This window comes from Martes martes (assembly GCF_963455335.1).
Source record: "Martes martes genome assembly, chromosome: 6".
In the NCBI taxonomy this organism is placed as follows: Eukaryota; Metazoa; Chordata; class Mammalia; order Carnivora; family Mustelidae; genus Martes; species Martes martes.
Window position 1 is genome coordinate 100,335,938 of NC_137893.1, and position 24,571 is coordinate 100,360,508.

Sequence of the window (24,571 nt, forward strand, 5' to 3'; positions counted from 1 at the left end):
CCTCTAGCAAAGCATTAACTTTAAGACAGTTGGGGGTTTCCTGGAGGAATGTCCTAAATATCCCACCCAGTAGTGGGAGGGGTAGTTTGCAGGGTGTCAGCTCATGCTTTGTTCTCAGCTTGCCTTCTGCTCCCTCATCAGTTTGATTGCCCTTAGTAGCCCATTTACTGTTACATAATGGACACTGAGTCTAATATCTAATAATCTAAGTGTTTGCCTTTATGAAGTAACTAAAAGTTGAGTTTAATTTGCATCTGACATCGACGGAGTATACCTGACTATACAGACTTTTATAACTTTCATTATCTATTTGCATTTGTCTTCATTATTTACCTTGTTTCTATTACTAGTGATAAGTGCATCAAAGTAGGCTGGGTTATTTTATAGGAACGAGCTGTCACAAAATGTCAGTGGATCCCAATAACAAAGGTTTATTTCCTGCTCACACTACAAGCTGATTTACAGCTAAGTTCTGACTGTGCCCTGTTGCTTTCCCTGGGAGGTCCAGGCTGATCAAGCTGCTTCTCCCTATAATACTACTAAAAGGAAATTAAAAATCATGACAAAGTACACTTTGGGTCTTAAAACTTTAATCTGGGAATAAAACATGTCCTTTCTGCTCATTTTTCATTGGCCAAAGCAAATCATAAGGCTCTCTGAATCAGTGAGGTAGGGAAATATATTGTTGTTACAGGGAAGCCCAGGAGATATTTGGGGATAACAAGATAAGTCCATCAAAAAGAGATAGCATTTAAATAATTATTATGAACTCTGTATTCTTGTAAGACTGACATATTTAATACTCATCAGAGTCCTTGTCGGGTATACATGAAGTTTTTCTTATCAATGAGCAAAAATGAGTTTAGAGAGTAAGAAATTAGCTTAGGTTTACAAAATTGATAGTGGGCTAAGATGGGATCAGAACTGGATTTTTTTTCTGTCTCCAAATGCAGTCTCTACTTAAGCTTATTGTATTGCATATGTTTTCATAAGCTCTCTGGGATAAGGAGGGGGTTGAATATTTAAGCAGAAGCTGATAAGAAGCTGAATGATCCACATTACCACTCCGATATTAGGAAAATTCCATTTGATGGTAGTGAGTTTTCCTCTACCCTTGTTTAAGGAACCAACTGCCCATAAGCCAAAGTAGCTGCAAATGAGCCAATGATTTTCTCTCACTGGTAATTAATTAACCTGGGGGCACTTGTCCATTGGTGTTGAAAACCAGTAAATGAGGGGTCAGCTAGACTAGCTGAACAGGTCAAACCAGATTTGTGAAATACAAAAATTTTGTATGTGATAATAAATTACATGTATGTGTGACAACCAAAGAGGTGTTACAGTCAAATCTATATATCCTCTTTGTATTTTCTAAGGTACCAGGTATTTTATATATATGAATAATAGAATTTCAGTAAGCCATGGGCTTCTTAATCTAAGCGATCACTGACCACAATAGTTAAAACCATTTTGGGTTGTTGGATAGGCAGCTTTAGCTTTCTGGATGCCATTTCCTTTCACATACAAAATCACTCTTGCTTCCCACTGTTACACTCCAGTGTAACTTCTTAAGGCACCACTGAGTGTATACTAAGGCAACATAGAGAAGGAATCCTGAAACACAATTATATACCTGTGCTTGTGGTGAACCTGGATGTTAAAAAAAAAAAAAAAAAAAGAAGAAGAAAAAGAAAAAAAAAATCTGACCTCTTGGAGCTGAAAGTCAACTGCAGTGACTAATTTGCAAAGGTATTTGTGTAATTAATATCAATCATGGCAACATTAAAGCATTTTAACAATACATCCCATTTGTAATCTTTACCTGCAATCCTGATTTTGACAGGAAAGTAACATGCAAATTCAATCTCTTCAACTTCAGTATTAAGTTGTGGACTGGATTGTTGTATTTCTCCTGAAATTCATATGTTAAGATCCTACCCCCCCCCCCCATGTAATGGTATTAGGAGGTGGGCCTTGGGAAGGTAACTTATGTTACAAGGGTGGAGTCCTCATGAATGGGATTGGTATTCTCCTCAGAGAGACCCAGAGAGTTCTCTAGCTTTCTTTTCCCCATGTGAGAATAACACAAGCAGTCAGCATTTGTAGCCTGGAAGAGGGCTCTCATCAAAACCTAACCATCCCAGAACTCTGGTCTCACTTTCAGCCTCCCAAACTGAGAAATAAATTTCCTTATGTGGTACTTTGTTATAGCAGCCCAAACTAAGATGTACTATGATTTAACTTATACTACATTGAAGGTAGATATTTGTTAGTCTTGATAATTACCTATGCCTTGACAATTATATACCAGGGATTTAGAAATATATGTATCAGAATTAAAAACAGGTATTTAAGCTTATTTTTGAAGGCTTCAAATTTCCTCATGAAGTTAAAATTACATTTAATACTTAATTTTTGAATGCTGCCGAAAATTTTCAAATGTAGTTATAAGTAAACATAAATGTTGGAAAGTATCTTTTGTTAATTAAAACTTTGATTTGTCATGAGAACTGAAAACTATGTTACTAATAGACCTCTTTTAAAGTTCGTGAAAATGGTACTATGTATTTAACTCTATCATAATAAAAAGATCTGCATTTTCTGGTTTCTAGAATATATGACCGTATATTCTCATCCTTGAATATCTTGAAGCATACTGTGGAGCTTAGCATAAAAGTAACAGGCCCCTCAAGCAGGTGGATAACATAATTTTCATTTTCCTAATGTATAACAGAATCTAAACTGCATTTTGCCTTCATTTGAACCCCAACCATTTGGTTATGGTAAACTCTTGATGGGAAGTTTATCTTAAGACTTATGTAATCTTTGCCCCTTGTGTATCATGATATTTGGGGAATATATTTTCTGGGGATAACATATGGTGGAACAATCTTTCAGGTTACCTGTTGTGACCCTGAGTTTGCATTATGGGGAGAAATATGCTTCCAATTAAAATTGTCTTATGGGGATGCTATTCTTTATGAATTCAGGGTGAAGAATAGCTAAGGAGTCTGGTCTGTGTCTGACAGCTGGTGCAAAGCACCTTGAATCAATAAAACTCTTATTAATTCCATGCTAAGTACTTGCTATTGGTTCACATGAACATGATTCTACAAAGAACTGTAGATTTGAAAACTCTAATACAGGTTATCGTTCAGAACAATGCCAATATTCCTGAGAAAGGCCTGCACACTGACAAAAAGGACATCAAGTAAATACCTATCCGTTAGCAATTTGTGGTCAGTGTTTTAAAGTGCTTTGAGGGTTACAAAGAAGTTTAAAGACCCAATTATTTCCTTAAATGGTATTTCTGGAAAAAAAAGACCTAGAACTTTAAGGCTACATAGACTATGGTTTATGGACATTCCTCTTACAACACGAACTCACTTTCTGTTGAAAATGATCCAGACGTTCACAAATGATCTCCTAGGTTGCACCCTGTATAATGCTAAAACTATTAAACATTCTGCAGAATCAAGTAAAATTTTAATTATAGGAGGATTTATTTTTCCTTACTGTTCTCCAAACTTTCAGGTTTTTCCATATTCAGTTTTTGTTGTTGTTTTGTTTTAATCCAGGGCAAAATAGGACAACACTAAGTCATGTTTCTTCCCTTTTACTCTTAATTACGTATCTCTAGTTTACTGGTATATTCCATTGGTTTTCTGGAACATACTCTACTATTTTATTGTATAATTCAAATCTAAGTATCCAGATTCAAAGAAACTGTTTTCTCTTGATATTACTACAGCCTCTCACCTTCATTAGAAAATCAACTTATTGGCCAAGAAGAAGTTGACCATTTATTCCTTTTTTCCTCATTACAAGAATCTCAAGGTATTTATTTTTTTAAAGATCTACTTCTCATTACTAATATTCCCTAATAGCCAGTCAATAAGACAAAAGATCTATATTGCTTTTTCATATCTGCTTAGTCATAAGGATTTGGGTGTTGTTTGAGAACCATTTCTTGAAATGACATTACATGACAAAACTTATTCTTAAGTAATTTAGTCACTTTAAAATTTCAGTCTTTTACTGAAAAAATACATAGGTACAAAGTGATTGCTGTGTCTTAAACACTGAGCACATGGCTGTAGAAGAACTTTGAAGCTACAATTCCCAAGCATCTGCCCACCTAAAATCTTTGTGTATTATTTGAGCACTCTTTTAACCAACTTGTATATCTGCATCTATATTCCTCCATTTTTCCCTGTGTTTCTTTGAGTTTCCCAGATGCCTTGTACCCCTTCCATGCAAAGGATCTTTCCTTTCACATGAAATGCTCTTTCCTCTCTCTTATGTAGCACCTTAATTTTTTTAGACTTCACCTCATAAATCATGTCCTATGGATAGAACCCCTTGGCAAGGTGGGTCATACCTTCTACTATACACAGAAGAAAAATGTTTCTTCTTTATAGCACTTATTACAAGTATAATTGTCACTTGATGATGATTTTTATTTCCCCCTCTTAGATAGTTCTATAAGGAACTGCGAGTGGTTTTACTCATAGTTACATCTCTAGCACATCATACAACCTGGCCTGTATTTGGGCTGGTTGACAGTTGCTTTCTTGGGATCCAGTCTCACTTCTGTACATAGAATTATGATTTTATTTAGGGTAGCAATATGCTCAAATGAAATGCTTGAGTTCCCTGACTCTTTAACAACTAAGTATAGTGATGACACATTCTGGCTAATGACAATAGGAAGACTATAATTTTCCTGAAAAAGAGACAAGTGTAGCAAGACTGCTGTTGCCCTCACTTCTGACCTAGAATGTGAATGTAGAGCCTGGAACTATAGGAGCTATTTTGAGACCAGAAGAAACCAGCAAAAAGCTGAAAAATAACATACTTCCATCATGGTGAAGCAGAAATAGAGCATTACAGTCTCGTGATCACTTACAGGGATAGGACAGGCCTCCACCCAAAATTGGTTCAAATAGTGAAACTGGTGATGCTTCTACCTATACCAAAATGTGAAGAGATGTATTCTTCACATAGTGAATCTTTTTGAGAAGATCAGAGAAGATAGACAAGCAGATATAAAAATGGCTTGTGCAAAGGAAGGGGATGGTTGGACTGGATTTTATTGTGGCTAGGATGTAGAGCCAACGTTCCGATTTCTGCACAGTTTGAACTTACTTGCTGGTGACTGCATGGTTTGAGCTTCCTCACCAGCACCAACGGAAGGAGCAACTGGGCTTTCCTTTTGAGCGGGTCCAGATGCGGCAGGGAGGGGGGAGGGGTAGAGAAGTGTGGGGAAGATATAAAAGCTGTCAGTGGTTAAACGCCAAAAGGGAGTCAGGCATTTTATTACATAGATCATTAGGATAGTAACTGCAGCCATGTATCTCTGTATTCTTGTCACTAGCAGGCAATCCTAACTATATAATAGGTACTGTTATACCTGATAGGTACCTAGCTATATAATAAGTACTGAAAGAATACTATGCATTTGTCTTTGAGGTATAATTGAGTTATAACATATTCTAAGTATATAACATAATGATTCAATATTCTATATAATAGAATTATCAAATCAAGTTAACATCTATCACTATACATAATTACAAAATAATTTTCCTTGTGATGAGGACTTTTAAGACTTACCCTATTCGCAACTTTGACATATGTAATACAGGATTAACTATAGACGCAATGCTGTACTGCATCTCTGACTTATTTTATAACTAAAAATTTGTACATTTTGACCCCTTTCACCTATTTTGCCCACCTACTTACCCCCTCTACCCCGGCTTCTGGCAACCACCAATGTATTCTCTATATCTAAGAGCTAGTCTTTGTTTTTTAATTTTTTCAAGATTCCACATATGAGGTCCTATGAATGTCTTTCTCCATCTGACTTAGTTCATTTAGCATAATGCCCTCAAGGGACATCCTTGTTTCAAATGGCAAGATTTCATTCTGTTTTATGGCTGAATGACATTTCATCATATATACACCTGCATACATGCATCTTGTATGCACATATGTGCAAGTATGTTTCTCCATCACATCCACACAACCACATCATCTTTATCCACTCATGTGTCAGTAGACACTTAGGTTGTTTCCCTTTCTGGGCTATTGTAAAGAATGTTGTGATAAACATGGGGGTGCCTGTATCTTTTTAAGATAGTTTTTTTTGTTGTTGTTTTTGTTTTTTTAAGATTTTATTTATTTACTTGACAAAGACAGCAAAAGAGGGAACACAAGCAGGGGGAGTGTAAGAGGGAGAAGGCTTCCTGCTGAGCAGGGAGCCTGATGAGGGGCTTCATCCCAGGACCCCTGAGGCCTAAGGCAGACAGTTAACAACTGAGCCATCCAGGCACCCCCTAGTTACTGTTTCCTTCAGATAAATACTCAAAGTAGAATTGTTTAATCATATGGTAGCTCTCTTTTTAATTTGTTGAGGAATCTCCATACTGTTTACCATAGTGACTGTACCCGTTTACATTCCCATTGATGCATAATCGTTCCTTTTTCTCCACATTCTCACCAATGCTGGTCTTTTTGATGATCACCATTTTAACAGGTGGCAGGTGATACCTCCTTGTGGTTTTGATTCATGCTTCCCTTATGTTTAGTGATACTGAGCATCTTTTCACGTACCTATTTGCCATTTGTATGTTTTCTTTGGGAAAATATCTATTCAGATCTTTCCCTATTTTGAAATTGGATTGTGTGGGTTTTGCTACTGAGTCATAGGAATTCTTGAAATATTTTGAATATTAATCCTTATCAGATACATGACTTGGGAATATTTTCTAATTCATTAAGTTGTTCTTTCATTTTGTTGATGATTTTCTTAGCTGTGCAGAAGCTTTCTATTTTGATGTAGTCCCACTTGTTCTTTAGTTGTTGTTGCTTTGCTTTTGCAATAAAATCTAAAAAATCATCACCCAAAGAATTTACTGCCTAGGTTTTTTTCCTAGGAATTTTGTGGTTTCTGTTCTTATATTTGGGGTTTTAACCCATTTTGATTTTTTTTTTTATGGTATACGAAAGTAGTCCAGTTTCATTCTTTTACGTGTTAACTGCTCCAGATTTCCCCAACACCATTTATTGAACAGACAGTCTCCCTTTACTGTATATTTTGGCCTCCTTTGCTGTGTATTAATTGACCATATAAATGTGGGTTTATTTGGGGGCTTTCTAGTCTGTTACATTGATTGATGTGTCTGTGCCAGTACTACACTGTTTTGATTATTATAGCTTTATAGTATAGCTAACAATCTTGAATTCTGATACTTCTAGCTTTGTTCTTTCAAGATTGTTTTGACTATACAGGGCCTTTTGTGGTTCCACATAAATCATATTACTGTAGTTCTGTAAAAAATGCCATTGGAACTGATGGGAACTGCACTGAATCTGCACATCACTTTGAGTAGTATGGGTGCTTTAACATTGTTCTTTCCATCCATGGTCATAAACATCTTCCCATTTATTTGTCTTTAATTTCTCATCAGTGTCTTAAGTTATCATTGTATGTCTTTTACCTCCTTGGTTAAATTTATTTCTAAGTATTAGTTTAACTTAAATTTTACTTAACATATAGCATAATATTAGTTTCAGGAGTAGAATTTAGTGATTCATCACTTAAATATAATACCCAGTGCTCATTACAACAGTATTTTTGGATGCAATTTTAAGTGGAATTATTGTTTTTTTCTCATACCTTGTTACTAATGTAGAGAAATGCAAAAGATTTTTATATACAGATTTTATATCCTGCAACTTTACCATATTTTTTTCTTATCGGTTCCAACAGTTGTTTTTTTGTTTGTTTTTGTTTTTGGTGGAAGCTTTAGAATTTCCTATGTATATCATGTTATATGTAAATAGTAATTTACTTCCTCCTTTTCAATTTAGCTTTTTTTCTTTTTCTCACCTAATTGCTCTTCCTAGGCCTCCTAATATTATGTTGGATAAAAGATGAGAGTGAGCATCCTTGTCTCCTTAGTTATCTTGGAGGAAAATCTTTCAGCTTTTTCACTATTTGAGTATGATGTTAGTCATGAGTTTAAAATATATGGCCACTATTAAATCAGAATATGTTCCTTTAATACCCAATGTGTTGAGAGATTTTTTATTGCAAATGTATATGGAATTTTGTCAAGTGTTTTTCCTGCACATATTGAGGTGACTATAAGATATTTAACCTTCATTTTGTTAATGTAGCATGGTGATTGACTTGCAGATGAAACACCATCTTTGCATCCCTGAAATCATACCTGATCATGGTATGTTCCTTTTAATATACTGTTGAATTTGATTTACTAATATTTATTAAGGATATTGGCATCTATGTTCATTAGGAATTTTGGTATGTAATTTGTTGTGGTGTTCTTTTCTGGTTTTGGTATCAAGGTAATGCTGGCCTTGTAAAATGAGTTTGAAATTATCCCCTTTTCTTTTTTTTTTTTTTTTTGAAGGGTTTGAGAAGTTTGTTTTTTTTTTTTTTTTTTTTTTTTTTTTTTTTTTTTGAATGTTTGGTAAAATTCATTGATGAAGCTGTCTGGTCCTGGACTTCTCTTTGTTGGGGAGTTTTTAATTGTTGCTCAATCTCCCTATCTGTAATTAATCTATTCAGATTTCCTATTTACTCATGATTCAGTCTCATAAAGTTGGATCTCTAGGGATTTAACCATATCTTCTGTGCCCTTCAATTTGTTGGTATTTATTTACTTATTTATACTATTCTCTAATAATGCTTTGCATTGCTCTTGTATCAGTTGTAATGTCTCTTTGTTTCTGATTTCCTTGAGCCTTCTTTTTTCAGGTGAGTCTAACTAAAGGTGTGTCCATTGTTCTTTTCAAAAAACCAGCTCCTAGTTTCGTTATTTTTTGTCTTTTTGTTCACTATTTAATAAATATTTATTAAATGATGAATAAATGAATATAAGTTTATAAGGTATACAAAGCCCTAGACTTTCAGAGTTGCAATTTTTATCTTTTTCTGTATATACTATGCCCTTTCACTTGGGCATTATAACAAAGAACAGAGGACCAGTAATAAGTAAATTCACACAACGGTACATTGTTATCTACATATGCTAGAATTTGAGGCCAGGTAGTGAGTCAGAACCAACTGAAGTAATATGGAGGTATTATGACTGAGGAAGATAAAGTTTGGCATAAAAGCAGACAAGTACACAGAAGTATATAGTGGGCCTAAAATTGAGACAAAGTCTTCCCGGATTTTTTCTCTTGTTTTCTAATTTCATAGTATGTGATTGGAAAAGATGCATGCTAGGACTTCAGTCTCTGACTTTGTTGAGCCTTGTTTTGTGGCCTAATACATTTTCTATTCTGAAGAATGTTCTCTATTCTGGAGAATGTTTTCTATTCTGGAAAATGTGCACCTGAGAAGAATGTGTATTCTTTGCTTTAAGATGGAATGTTCTGAAGATGTCTGTTAAATCCATCTGGTTCATTGTGTCATTCAAAGTCACTGTTTCCTTGTTTCTGTTGAGATGATCTGTTCATCAATGTAAGTGGGGTGTTAAAGTCCCCTACTATCACTGTATTACTATCAACTCATTCCTTTATGTTTGTTATTAAGTGTTTTGTGTATCTGGATCTTCCCTTGTGGGTGTGTATATATTTACAACTGTCATATCTTCTTGGTGGATTGTCCCCTTTATTATTACATTGTATCCTTCTTTGTCTCTTGTTATAATCTTTGTTTTAAAGCCTGTTTTGTCTGATGTGAGTGTTGCTACTCCAGCTTTCTTTTGACCTCCATTTCCTTGATAAATATTACTCCATACTTTCACTTTGAATCTGCAGGTGTCTTTACGTCTGAAATCAATCTCTTCTAGGCAGCAAATATATGGTTCTAGCTTTTTTAATCTACTTCATCACCCTGTGTTTTGATGAGAGAACTTAGTCCATTTACATTCAAAGTCATTGCTGACAGATGGTTATTTATTGATATTTTGTTACTTGTTTTGAGGTGGGTTTTGTAGTTTTTCTCTGCTCTGTCTTCTCTTTCTCTCTTTCATAGTTTGTTGGTTTCTTCAGTGATATACTCGGGTTCCTTACTCTTTATTTTCTGCATATCTCTTATTGTTCTTTGATTTGTGGTTCCCATTCAGTTTATAGATAACATCTCTTGGATGTATCAGTTTATATTTAGCTTAATTTTGAACTCATTCTTTGCTCCTCCCCCCTGTGTGTTTAAGATATTTGGTAACAAGTTTTACATCATTCACTTTGTGCTTTCTGTTTCTCTTACTTATGATGTTTGTTTTCCACTCATAGTCCCCTTAATAATTTTTTATAGGTCGGGTTTAGTGGTTATAGATTCTTTTCACTTTAGTTTTTCTGGGGAAATTTCTCTTGTTCTATTCTTAATGATAGCTTTGCTGTGCAAAGTATTCCTTGCTACAGATTTTTCACTTTAAGCACTTTGAATACATCATGCCACTTTCTTCTGAACTGTAGAGTTTCTGCTGAAAAGTCAGCTGATAGCCTTATGGGGTTTCCTTTGTGTCTTCTCTCTGGCAAGCTTTTGAAATCCTTTATCACTTTTTTTTTTTTTTTTTTTTTTTTTTGCCATTTTAATTACAATGTGTGTTGGTGTGGACCATCTTGGGTTGAACTTGTTAGGGGATCACTGTGTTTCCTAAATCTGGATCTCTGCTTCCCTGCCCAGATTTGCAATGTTTTTGGCTATTTCTCCAAATACATTTTCTGTCCCCTTTTATCTTCTCCTTCTAGGATCCCTATAATGCAAATATTACTAAGCTTGGTGGAATGACTGAGTTTTCTAAGTCTATTCTCAATGTACAATATTTCTCTCCCCTGTTCAGCATGATTGTTTTCCATTACTCCATCCTCCAGGTCACTAATACACTCCTCTGCTTCCTGTATTCTATTCTATTCTTAATTATTTCTTTAGACCAAGAATGCATTTGGAGAGGGGGGAGGTAGGGAGAAAGAGAGAGAAAATCCCAAACAAGCTCCATATCAACCCCAAAGCCTAATGAAGGACTTGATCCCACAGCCTTGAGATCATCACCTTAGCCAAAATCAAGAGTCAGCTGGTTAACTGACTGAGCTACCCAGGGCTGTGTGTGTGTGTGTGTGTGTGTGTGTGTATGTGTAACCCATAAGACAACCTATAATTTTCATTAATACCATACTAACTTGTATGTGAGGCATTTGTAGAAAAAGTGGTTCATACATCAAATGTATCTTGGATATGAACTGAGATTCTGCTGAGCTTCTCCATCTTTAGGGATTTTTAAATAGTAGGCAAAATAGAATATGCCAAGAGGTGACTTAAGAGTGAGAGCTCTTTAAAATTAGGAAGATAAAGTCATAGTTTCCCAAAAGAACACAGTCTTAGTGTACTGAGGGCAGGGCTTACATTTTGCCCTGTACATTTCAGTAATAACTGAGATTGCTAACTAATGAACTAAAAGACTAAAAGAAAAAAAATGAATAAAGTTAATAATCCCCATATTATTAAGATAAAAGTATGTCAATTCATTTATTCATGCAACATCTACTCATGAGATCCTACAATTTGTTAGATATTGTGAGAGCCACTGGTGATAAGTACATATGATGCAGACTGAATTTCAGAAGTTCACAGTCCAATCAAATGGGTACATAGCAAATAATCACACTGAACAGCTATCGAGTATTAACAAATTCCAGTGGGAATATGCTGGAGAAATAGTAGCTACCCAAGGGAGAAGTTATCAGAAGCCAAGACATGAGCATGAGGAGAGGCAGAACATTGAGGTATAGTATTTGACTTTGAGGGTGTTTGAACAGAGGCTGTGGAGGGTAGGAAGTAGAATATAACAAGGGTAAACCTGAATGATAGATGAAATCCATATTGGGAATGGCCTTGTGTGTTGTGAGGAGTTCTTAAAACTGGAGAATAGGGTATCTGGGTGGCTCAGTTGGTTAAGCGACTGCCTTCAGCTCAGGTCATGATCCTGGAGTCTAAGGATCAAGTCCTGCATCAGGATCTGAGCTTCATGGGGAGTCTGCTTCTCTCTCTGACCTTCTCTTCTCTCATGCTCTCTCTCATTCCTCTCTCTCTTTCAAATAAATAAAAATATTTTAAAAAAAGAAATAAAACTGGAGAATAAATTCCTGACCATGGCAATAATACTTCCTACAGAAATGTTGATTCTTTAGATAGTTGTGATGTAAAGTGGAAATTTTCACTCAACTTGAAAAATCCTGCATCTTTAGCAGCTCATCCCTAATTCATATAGATAAGTGGTACTGTATACAAGGTGTGAGATATAAAAATATTTTTTAAACAAACAACTTAAAGATAGAAGTCAATGAAATCCCTTCAAAACTGCTGACCTGAAACTCTAGGCACCTATTCAGACATTCTGCCAGTTATGTTAATGTGTTTATTTATGGTTCAGTAAAATTGTTTTAGAAAAATTATCACATTCTTTTGAATTATTTAGAAAGTTGAAAATACCTCTTGCATCAAGTTTTAGAAATAACTGAATATCATTTGGATAGAGACTTAGTTAATAATGTAGATAGTTGAATTGGTTAGTATTATGTTAACTACTAATAAAAGGTAAAAATAAAATATAGATACTATCTTTGTTAACAATATCAGCGCAACCTTTCTTGCACATACAAAATATTTAATGATGGTGGCATACTGTTAGAGTCCAATGAGTCCAGGGAATAGAGTCTCCTCATCAGGAGGCAGAAGCAGACTAAGAGCATGGCAGTGTCTGTGTTGGCCACCATCCTTTACCTGTGTAAACCCCTTACAGAAACACATCTACTTCCACACATTTCTAACATTTTTCATCACATAATTCTCCCTTCTTATTGCTCATAATTCTAATCTGAATGTCTCTGATCTTCAACATGCATGAAGACCTTAAGAGATGACAAACCCAAGATGTACTGTTTTTTGCTTAAAGACAGGTCCATATATAGGCTTTTCTTTACATAGATGTGACAGGTATCTGAGTGTACAGACTTCTGTAAAAAAGAGCCAGACGTTGTATCCCTAGAACTTAGTCATCTTATAACTAGAACTTTGTACTCTTTGGCCAAAATTTATCCACTTTCTTCAACCCTAGTCCCATTAAACACCATTCTAGTATGACTATAGTTAATAATACTGTGTAATATACTTGACAATTGCTAAGAAAGCAAATGATAAATATTATCACCACTATAAAGTATTGGTAATTATATAACGTGGTGAATGTGTTAGCTAACTATTGTGCTAGTAATCACTTCGCAGTATGTAAGGATATTAAATCAACATATGTGTACCTTAAACTTATACAATGTTTGTCAGTTATATCTCACCAGTGCTGGAGGAAGGGAAGAAAGCAAAAAGTCAAATGAATCTAAATAGAAGTAAATTGGGGACTATGTTTATAAAACCATGACCTAGGTTTTAAATCCCATCTTCCAATTTTTAGAAAAAGTTTTATTGAGATTCAGTAAAATATTGTTGCTTTCCTAATGTTTATCAGTTATTCTTGTATACTTATCAGAATAAATAAGATTTTTAGGTTTTTAACAAATGCATTTCAAAAAGAAAACTATTGAGATTTTTTAGACGAACTAAAATAGTCACTTTCCAATATTCTAAAATGAGAATATAGAAAGTTTTTATGGAGGACATACACTGTTTTCTCACAACAAAATCTAACAATCTAAATATTTTCAAATTAACTATTCTCAAAAAACTTTTCTGGTATTTCAATTTCAATTCTTCCCCTCTCCTTTGGTGTATACACACATTCAGAATATTGATTTTTATCAGCTGACTCCCACATGATCCAGTGGTACCTAGATGAAGCTCCTAGGAACAGTAAACAGTGTTTTCTTACAGTGCTGCTGGCCTTGTAGAATGCTTTCTGATTGTCTGCCCAACAACCCGATGCATTTTCGTTCACATACAGATGCAGAGGTCACTGAGAAATCCTGATTGGGAAGCAGCTTTTCAGAATTCAGATGCTTCAGGATAATGGTCTGGCTACTTGTGATATGTTGGTCAACTTTATCAATGACAGGGCCCTTAAAGAACTAGCTGGAGAAAGGCATGTTCAGGTGAGAGTTCTCAGAAGTTCTGAGGTATTTCTTCTCATTTCTTCTCAATTCTTAGAAGAGTATAATCCTTTCCATATGCGATGTAAGCTTGATACTATGGTTCAGGACAGAAGATAGTTGACTCCCATGGAAGCAGAGAAGAGCTCTCTTCAACAACAAAGCTTCCTAAAGGAAGCATGTAGAATAGTATTCTACAGAACAAGAAGAAAGCAATGCCTGCCTAGCTAGATAGCCCACCAGATGAATACTGGCAACTCATGTAGCAGTGAACATCAAATCTACGTGCTCTCATGTCCAACTGCCAAAAGAATAGGACAAATTGCTAATTTTCATGAAATTCTTGCCTTTAGGTGATGTCTGACATGGAGACTGAGCCTACTGTGATATTCTTCAAACAGATTTACTCAGTAAAATGGTTTACTCTGTAAAAATTTCATAATAAGTTCTTACTAAAATTATAGTTACAGGAAATGCAGAAAGCAATTATTTCAGAATGCATAACTCAATGATGTAACATAATGGGTAAAGCATAAGACTTTATCGATTTAAGATTATATGGTTCTGGGGTTTGATGGTGGTCTCTTCTGGGATCATGAAAAGCTCTCCAAGACAATGCACACTTTACATGGAACAGGATGAAGGGTGATCTTTTTATAAGAGCCTGAGAGCTAAACAACTCATAATGGAATTCAACTGTAAGGCACTTCCATAGAAACGGATAATAAAAATAATAATAGTTAACATTTACTGACCGCTTACTAAGTGTCCAGTACTTTTACAAACACTTGTAAGTATTCCATGAAATCAAAGAGCTCTATAAACAACGACTATTCTTCAAGTTTTACAGATGAAGGGACCTGAGGTTTGAAGTTTAAAGTTACTAGGTAAACTGACCAAGGTTGTATGGCCATTGAGTAATAGCCAGATGCTGCCAAAAGACTCAAGACTGATGGATATACAGTAAGTCCATTACACCTTCTCTCTCCTTGGGCAAACTAGTTTGTCGACAATGTCTTCTTCCCTCAACTGAGGCATTATGTCTAGTCTTCCTTCATAACTATCCCAAATACTCCCTAGCACTCACTTTATTTTACTTTTATACTTGTAATAATCTTGAAGAATATCGTATACAGAAAACTGGTGGAATTTATCTCAGATCCGAGTCTCCTGGAACGATTCTGATGATGACCCAGTTAACATGGAGCTTGCATTTTATGGAGCTGGGAAACAGTCAAGGGGAGGAATGTGACAGGAGACATTGATAGGTTTTGCATATTCTGCTTAGACCTTATAAGACTTTATCACATTGCAAATGTGAAGTGATATGGCTGTTTAGGTTGTAGGAGTTAATTTGAGAGGATGCTTTTGCTGTGTGAATGAGGAACTTGTAATAAAGTTAAAGTTCCCCTTCATTTAAAAGGGTAGTAAATCACTGTTGTGGAAAGAAATTCACTCTAGAGCAGTGTTCTCAAACTTTAGGGTACCTGAGAATGCCTTGGAGAGCCTGTAAAAACACAGCTTCTGGTTCAGTAGATCTGGCTTGGGGCCCAAGAATTTGCATTTCTGTTAAACTGTAATCATATGCTAATGTATTGGTACTCTACTCCTTCCCCTCATATCAGGAGTATAAACACATGAATGATCTGGAGTTTGTGAGCGGACTCTTAAATGACTCACGTTTTTCTGAATAAAGCTTCTAAGAAAAAATGTAAGCTTTGTTGCTGATGCTGCTCGTCCTAGAACCACATTTTATTTTATTTATTTCTAAGATTTTTTTTTTCCATTTTAGAGAAAGCAAGTGTGACCACAAGTGGGGGGAGGGGCAGAGGCAGAGGGAGAAAAATCCTTAAACAGACTCCGCACTGAGTATGGAGCCCAGTGCAGGATTCAATCTCAGGACCCTGAGATTGTGACCTGAACCAAGTCAACAGTCAGACATTGAATCAACTGAGACACCCAGGTGCCCCCTAGAACCACATTTTGAAAATCACTATCCTAGAGTAGAGATTTCAGCTCTGGCTTCACATGCAACTGCCTTGTATACATTTTAAAAAAAGAGAAAAGAAAGAAAAAGAAAATACAAACAAATAAATCATCTGGTGTGCTTGAAATCCTACTCCACACCAACTAAATCAAGGCTTTGGAGGTGAAGTCCAGGCATCTGTATAATTATCTACACCCCCCACTCCCATCCTCCTTCCATTGATGGATCAAATGGGCAGCCTGAATGGAGACCACAGACAGTAAGTTTGTGTCAGCCATAGAGAATTGAGGGTTATATCCATGTTATATATAACACAGAGAGAGACACAGAGAGAGGTACAGAGAAAGAGACACGGAGAGACAGAGATACACAGAGAAAGACACACACACACACGGATACACATAGATACAGAGACACACACAGAAATACAGAGACACAGAGAGGTACACACAGAGACACAGACATGGAGAGAGATAGACACACACAGAGATACAGACACATAGCGGGATATACACATACAGAGGGAGATACAGAGAGGAACTATAAACAATTCTTAAGGTAGCTATGCTTTTCTTCTAACTCAAGAAGATTTTTAATATTATCACTTTTGTATCAATCCGGATGGCTTAGTTTCTGCTTAAAAAATATTTGTTTCTCTGACAAATTAGTTTCTCTAACATGTCTTAACCTTTTTGGTATATATATGCATCCATTCTAGAGTTCAGTCATTCAACGTAGATTTTTAAGGATTTTCAATAAGCTTTGTTGTCAAACCATTATAAGACAAATCCTAACGAATGACTAAGGGCTCAGGAAAAAAATTGAGAAATTTATTTAAAAGACAGAGTTCAGGTAGAATGGTTTCCTTCCTTAAATTCCCAAATGTCTGATTTAAACTCATTTCTATTACTTTTCCTTCTCAGTAACATTTACTAGACAGCTACAGTTCCAGGCCTAAGCAATATGTTCTGAGCACTAAGGAAGTAAAATTAAAGAAGGTGTAGCAAAGTCCTTTTCCTCATGGAGCATCTATTTATTGGGGAAAGAAAGACCATAAACTAAATATACAATGGGTTAAAAATTCTATAATAGAAGTTAAACAAGTTAATGTGAGAGAAAGTCATTAAGACCTTTCTTTAGACTGGGTTGTCCACAAAGGCTTACTAGAGACGGGAGATCTATGCTGAACCTGAATGACAGATCAGAAGGAGCCAGGCTGAGAGCCAGGAAAAGCATTCCAGGCAGAGAGAATAGCCAACTTACAGGACCTGAGGTGGCTCTGAATCTGGTTTGTTTTAGGAACAAAGACCTTGGGTTATAGTACAACGCATGAGGGCTAACAGGTACAGGTATTTTGAATACACAAAGTTTCAGATGCCCATTAGACACTCAAGAGGAGGTATCAAACAGGCATGTGCTTCTTAAACTTTAGCGAGAGTATGAGTCCTGGGATGGAGCCTGAGAGACTGTATGTCTCTAAAGGTCGCAAACAATGGTAATTCTGCTGGCTATGGAATGCATTTTGACTGGTGGGGATGTCGGAAAATTTGTATTTGTGGTATGTAGTTAAACACAAAGGAGAGAAGGAGGAGACCAAAATATCAGAAGTAGAGGACATGGGACCAGAGAGGTGGTGGGACGTGCACAGAGCGGTCCCTAGGAGCCAAGAAGTGCTTCCAGGAGGTGAAATGTCAAATGGAGAGGTAAGGGTTAGCGTGAGGACAGATACTTACTCCTGAACTTAGTGTACAATAGCCCCTGGAAAACTTGGATGGAGTAATAAATTCTAACAGAGCTCTAGGTGGATTTCAAGCTTTACCGTTGTTCTCCAGCCCTCACTCCACCCCCTACTGATGCCTGAAGACCTTACTTCCTCTCATTTCAAAAATTAGCAGGATCATGTACTTTCCCCTTAAAATGCGTACCCCTTAACTTTCAAACTTCTCCTGTTTCCATCTTTTGTCCCTATCTGTGAGAAGCTAAACATGGTCTTTCCTTAGGGTTAACTCAATTGTCTCAATTCCCCACCATTTCATCATAAAATGTGCTCCTGTCCGGTTTTTCTCCTCCACCACTTCATGGATTTGTTGAAGGTCACCAATGACCTTAGTTGATCTATCTTAATGTATTATTCCCGTCTGAAGTTAAAGTTTAAGGAGGGGCATGTAATGTTCTTCTCATTGAAACATGAGAAGTTTCTAATGCTGGGAAAATATTCTTCATTGATTTAAAAAAAAAAATCAGAATAAAAGCTTCCACAGATGCTGAACACTGTGTGGAATGTGAGGCTGGGAAGTGCACCCACCATCTTGTGACACTGGGGAGCAGGGGCCTGATGAGCCAAAACCCTGAGACAAGGAGGACAATGCAGAGAAACTTCTCATTTGGAACATACTGAGCTTCTGAATAAAGTGGTGGTGGAAAAGCAGTACTTCTTAACTATTGAAGAGAATTTTGTTTCCAAAGCTTATCAGCTTAAGGCTTTTTATTTGCAATTTACAGCAGCCTAACAGACGGACTCCACCATAGCAAAACGTGCCTTCCTGTGGGGCTGCTCAAGGCAGACAACGGCTTCTCCTCCCTCCCTCCAGCCCTTTTCCCCCACCAAGTTTCCCCCCTCCCCCTCCATTCTTCAGCCTTCCCTCCCTGCCTCCCTCCTTGCCCAAAATCGTCCTCCCTTTTTCCCTGTCTCCTAAACTATTCTTTTAAATTCTGGGTCTACCCCACATGATACAAAACTTCTATTTTCTAGCTCACAAAAGCAATTTGCAAATGGTTATTGGTATTCACAGCAACTCCTCACCGGCCTATTACTTCCATTCAGATTTCTGGCTGGTAAAATCCATTTAGATTTTATTTCCTCTTGACAATTCTGATAGGGACGATATTTGTGGCTCACTTATTCAATGTTGTATAACCTGTCACTCTCATATCTGGAGTCGATCATTTTGGAGGTATGGGATGCACATATACAGAAGTGAGTAGCCATATAAGAGCAGCTAAGAAGGAAGTAAATGTCAGAGTAATCAGAATAACATAAAGGGGCATCCTACGTTTTCTCAGAAGGTCCTAGTCAGTTACCATTTATTTGCTTGGTGAATTTCATGAATCTGGAACTTGGAAAATTTATAGTTTTTGGAGGACATCACTTTAGTTTACATCTATAATAAGTCATCAAACATAAACTTGTAATTAAATATGTTACATATTCTAGAACACAGGATATTTTCCCTAAGGGCAGATGCCATAAAAGATTATTTTGATAAGTATTTCAGTAAAGGTCATAATTGCTTTGCCATTCTTAAGCCTTTCCCCCCAAGGCTAACTCTGGTATGGGTTTATGTGTGGGTTGTTGGGGTGGGTCCTACAGTGATTCCAAGGTTTCTTGGTTAGTTGAAATGTGGCTTTGGGGAGATTCCGCCTGTGGACTTCAGATGGTTTTATGTGCTTAAGTGATTTCTCCTCCCTGCCCCCCCCTCCCAAACCAAAAATGAAACTCCAGTCTAGCAGAAAGGTTTAGATGGTTTGGGTGGGGAAAGGATAACCGATAACTAAATCATGAACTTTCTTGTGGTGAGTGTGAAGAGGAAACATTGAGGTATTCTCAGAAATGAATCTGTAGACTGAGCTGTGAGCTAAGTGTGTGTTAAGCTGAACCCAGGGTTTTGGATCACTTGCTCTGCCTTCTGGAGAGTCCATGGTTTCTGTTTCAAAACAACAAATCCTGGCTGTTTCTATAAGCAGTTTGCACCAACAGATCTTTTTGCAGGTAGCTTAAAACTAAGAACCTCACAGTTCCATAAGAGAGAAAAATCCAGTCTCCTCAGAAGACGGGGTATGCATCCTGCTGTGCCCTCCAGGGCAGGTATCCCATTATTGTCCCAGTGCACAGGGCTGTGTTCTTGGTGGAGAGACTCACAGGGAGATATAACAAGTAGATCCATAAAGAATGATGATTTTGTTTGCTCCCTGCATTGTCCCCTGGCAACATTAACCCAAATGCAAAGAGTTACTCTGTACTCAGGATAACAAGCTCCTGCTCCAACACCCGATCACAACCTGATGAGTTAGCTTCTTCTGTGGGAGTTTAGTGTGTTTTTCTCAACTACCAATATGCTTTCCTTGTGATTCTTGTTACGAGTATCTTTAAAGTTAACTGAGTTAAAATCATTACTTCTCATATTTTCTTGAATTTCTTTTTATTTCAATAGTTGTGAATATTTAATAGACAGTCCACAATGCTCACTTTCATATTTAAAGTTATATTCAAATTTATTCAAGGATAAGATCACTAAGTATTACTGGAGAAGTCTACATAAATAATAGAACTGATGGTTCAGACCCATATTTAATAATACTGTCCCCTTGTGATTTGCATAGGTTAAAGAAATGTTTTTTTCTTAACGTAGTCTCCCTGCTCCTCTTCTCAATTTTGATATATTAATTTTTGTTATTTCTGGCAATGATTTCTATTACAAGAGATAAAATTTCAGTCATTTCAACATTAAAAATAACCATAACGTCAACCAAAAAAAATGATGTGATTTAATCAAAGTAGACCTGAATCAATGGAAAACAGTTGTTTTTGTTTTTGTTTTGTTTTGTTTGTTTTTCAATTAAAAACTGCCTTAATATCCTTAGGGTTACAATGACCTTTCCTTTGGCAATTTGGATGTGATCTGAAAATTACCAAAGTGGATTATAATATATGTATCAATCTATTCTCAGCACTGCAACTGAGACATTGAGATGAAAGTCAGACCTTATATTTTTCAAGAGTTGAGTAACACCATCCTGGTTTTTACTGATGAAAGAGAAAATATGGTAAACTGGATACATATAACAAACATGGGAGGTCGTAATGTTTCCAGGATATGGCGTCTTGCCATTGACCACAGCCTCTTGGAACAAGATAAAGTCATTGAAATAGTTAACAGATGTTAACCATACTAGAAATATAAAAGTTCTATTGCTAAAAATTATGTACGGTCAGATGGAGATTTGGCGCTTGGTCCATAATTTAACTGACTTGGCAAATGGAAAGTTAAGATCCAGAGGCATAATGCATATCAAGGCCACACACTTTGCACACTATGCAGGAGCTCATAAACTACTGACAATATGTATACTGTGCTAAGCCAGCTTGATTAAGTATTAACACAGTATTTGATACTTAGGGAAATCTGAAGTCAATTTTCACATCTACTAAATTAAAAAGTTATTTCTATAAGAGCAAGAGTAGACTTTTCTCCAAATTCAAAAGCATGTCTACAAATTGTATTATGTAGCTTCAGCTTGCAATTTACCAATGATTGGTACTGCTTTCCACCGATTTTGTAATCCATCCAGTAATATTCTTTAAAATTATATTTTTCTCACTCTTGTCTATTACTTCACATTACAGAACAAGTTGACAGTAATGATTTTCAGATGAGTATCTGTAGCTGAAATGGATCTTCTCAGCCTTGAGTCACAGGTTCATCAAAGTCAAGCATTGAAGGAGGCTTGTGCTACTTTAGAGTTTGTGGTTTTATTCACAGCTTTGCAAATAAAGTCCCCAGCTTCCATCACTTTGTAAAGATTCACACCCTGTTAAGGGAAAGTACGGATACCAGGTGGATTAGGGAGAAAACAGATTTCTTTCCATTTTATTAGTAACTAACAATTTGAAATTGTCAAACAAAATGTTACTCATTGTTGATTTGAGAGTAACATTTGTCTTCTTCATGAATCACACAATCAGCAGATTTTAGATTTTTATGTTTTATTAAAGCATATCTTGAATCTGACTTTTAAATGAAATCATAGGCCAGCCATACCTGAAAAAAACTCCACATAATTCAGGGTGGTATCTGAATTCTAGGAAGGACAATAACAGAACTAGAAACAATCTACAAAATACCAGTGGCGAGCAATTAAAATTAGTAGGGTTTGGAGGCGTTCATAGATAATGACTTAAGAAAGAACCTTTTTACTATATAAAGAAACAACTTGATAAGCCTATGAGCAATACAGGAAAAGTAAATGTATAATTTTATCGGTATTCAGAAACACTACCAGTATAATATTGAGGGAAGTAGTTGTAGGTCAAATAAAATGGAGTAGTATTAGTACACATCTGGAACTTGTTTGCCTGAGAAGCTGTACTGTTTGAAAGCATAAACAGGATCAACAAAAGCTTAGGTAAATCCATGAAAGTTGGGTATGAAGGCCAAGTTCAGGGCATGCTCCTCATCTCCTGGGCCCCATGTAACAAAAGATCCCCATCGAGGTCTCCACTCTGCATCTCAGCTGTCACTATAGGGGAGGTAGAGCATTAGGTGGATTACCCAGAGATTTGCCCTCAGGTAGCATTTCATAAACTCCTATGTCTTACCTTACCATGGAATAGAAACAATGTTGACTTAAAACTGAACAGACTCAGGCTTCCTTACTATTAAGTAGTTCTTAATATTTATGTAAGTCTGTCGTTTTCTTAAAAGAGACAAATAAAAATACAGGACCATTTCATAACAGTGATCATAAGGAGATCATCGTTCTAGTACAGTCAATTCTCTCTAGAAACTTTTAGAGCCATGTTCCTTTGTAGTTTACTTCTCTCTTTTTGAGAATGGTCAAGAAAATTATTTTGTAAAATGATACTTAGGATTCTCATTGTCTTTTTGCTATAAAGTTGTTCTTCAGGTCTCAACATTTGCTTTGGTTTGAGATTGTCCTGTCCTGGGAACAGCTATAGGTAGAATATGTTAAGCACATCTTGGTTGACATCTTAAATGGAATCCTATTTAAGTTTTATGAATAATTAGCTACATGTACCTATCATTTTGATAGCAAAGATAGAGTCCAGCAAAGGACTCTAGAAAGATATTAGTCACCAGTGTTCTTTGCTTTCCAAGAATTCCATTGATAAGTATGCACTGGGATTTGCAGACATTTTATATTGGAAAAAAAATCACTTTTGCCTTTATCATTTTACCTAAAAGATATCATTATATAATAACATTGCATTTATTATTGAATAATTTGCCAGGTGCTTAAATATGTCTCATGAACTATGATATGTTCTAGGTTTTCAAAAACCCCATGTAAAATGAGATTTCTGTCCTCAGACTGTTGAGCATCAAGCAGGTGATACGGACCCCTGTTGAGGGGGGGTTCCTGTATTACAATTAAAATGACTGATAGAGATATGCCCAGATGATTATGAGGGCTGACGATGGGGCAGTAAACCCAATGAGGAAAAGAAAGTAGAGAGGAGTGTGTTTGGAAAGGGTGTGGGGAAGGGTAAATTCTGACCTGAGTCTTGCTTGGGAGTATGAGTTGTTGAGAAAGGGGACAGAGGGAGCACTGCAAGCAGAAGAATAGTACAAAATATCTTAAAAACAAAACAAAACAAAACAAACAAACAAAAAAAAAAACCGCCATGCTGTATGTAGAATGATGGGCAAAGATGACCTGTAAAGGCATGAATAGGCCATATTAGGTGAGAGAACACAGCTTTGCTTTATAGGAAATAAGAATCCACTGATGACAGCTCAAGCAGAAACAAGGCATATTCTCATTTGTATTTTGGATGACATCCTCTGATGGTAACATGGAAAATGAATTTAGAGGCAAGTCAGAAGTTCTACACACCAGGGTGGAGAACTGAATACCCAGGAAAGAACTAAGGAATTGTGCTGACATAGCTATAGCATGGGTATTAAAGAACAAAGAACCAAAATATCTTGCAAGTCAAATTAGTGGCTCTTGGTAAGTGACTTGGCATGGTAGCCATAGTAACATTAGATTCTACAGAGAATCTTGGCTTGTTAATCTGGGTAGCTCGTTGAATTTTATATCCTACCCCATGTAACCATTCTCTCCTTAAATTTTGAATTCTTAGGAATGAAGCCATGGTTTATGTGCATTTCAGTCCTCAAGTTCTAGAACATGACCTGATACATAATAGGTATCAAATCATCAGCTGAGATCAGTTCACTCATCTAAACCTCCAAGAAAGAATCTAATTTGCCTCAGTTTTTGTCATGGCGATACAATTCTACTGTAAATGAAATAATAGCTACCCCTAACCAGGAAAGACAGGCAATAGTTTTTGATGTTTATTCCAAGCGACACCCATCTCCCAGTGAATGTTACTGAGCATCTCTATGTAACACGCATAGCTGTTAATTGCTCGCTGGCTGCAGGGAAAGCTAAACACAGAAATAAGATCCTGATACCACCTCAGGGTAGGTTCAGAGGTAGAAGTACACAGGTTGGCATGGAAGTCATAAGGTGAGGAACCCAACAGCAGGAGCCTGGGGGTTAGGCAGGGAGACACTAGAAGACTTCAGTGGTTGGGAGCAGCTCACTCTCCAGGTGAAACTGAGTATGGGGAGTAAGGGCATCGGAGTGGTGATGGAAGCAAGAGCCAGGAGTAGAGGTGAGAAAAAAAATGGTGTGGAAATGGAAACTACAGGAAAATGGTACTGCAGGAGCTTTCATGTAAGTATAGTGAAGAGAGAG

At 36.5% G+C, this 24,571-nt stretch overlaps 1 protein-coding gene across 6 annotated transcripts in view; it reads right to left on the minus strand.

The window, feature by feature from the left end:
* Positions 1-20,676: 20,676 nt before the first annotated feature.
* The window catches only part of HMGCLL1 (3-hydroxy-3-methylglutaryl-CoA lyase like 1), a gene marked incomplete at both ends in the record, with an annotated part of 190,321 nt that continues 186,426 nt past the window's right edge, over positions 20,677-24,571 (minus strand). For 4 of the 6 annotated variants that reach the window (XM_080806264.1, XM_080806265.1, XM_080806262.1 and 1 more), the window contains one exon: positions 20,677-21,652. In XM_080806264.1, the coding sequence (XP_080662390.1) occupies positions 21,551-21,652 (102 nt within the window). The remainder of the gene's footprint in view (positions 21,653-24,571) is intronic. The other 2 variants (XM_080806266.1, XM_080806263.1) reach the window with 1 other exon arrangement.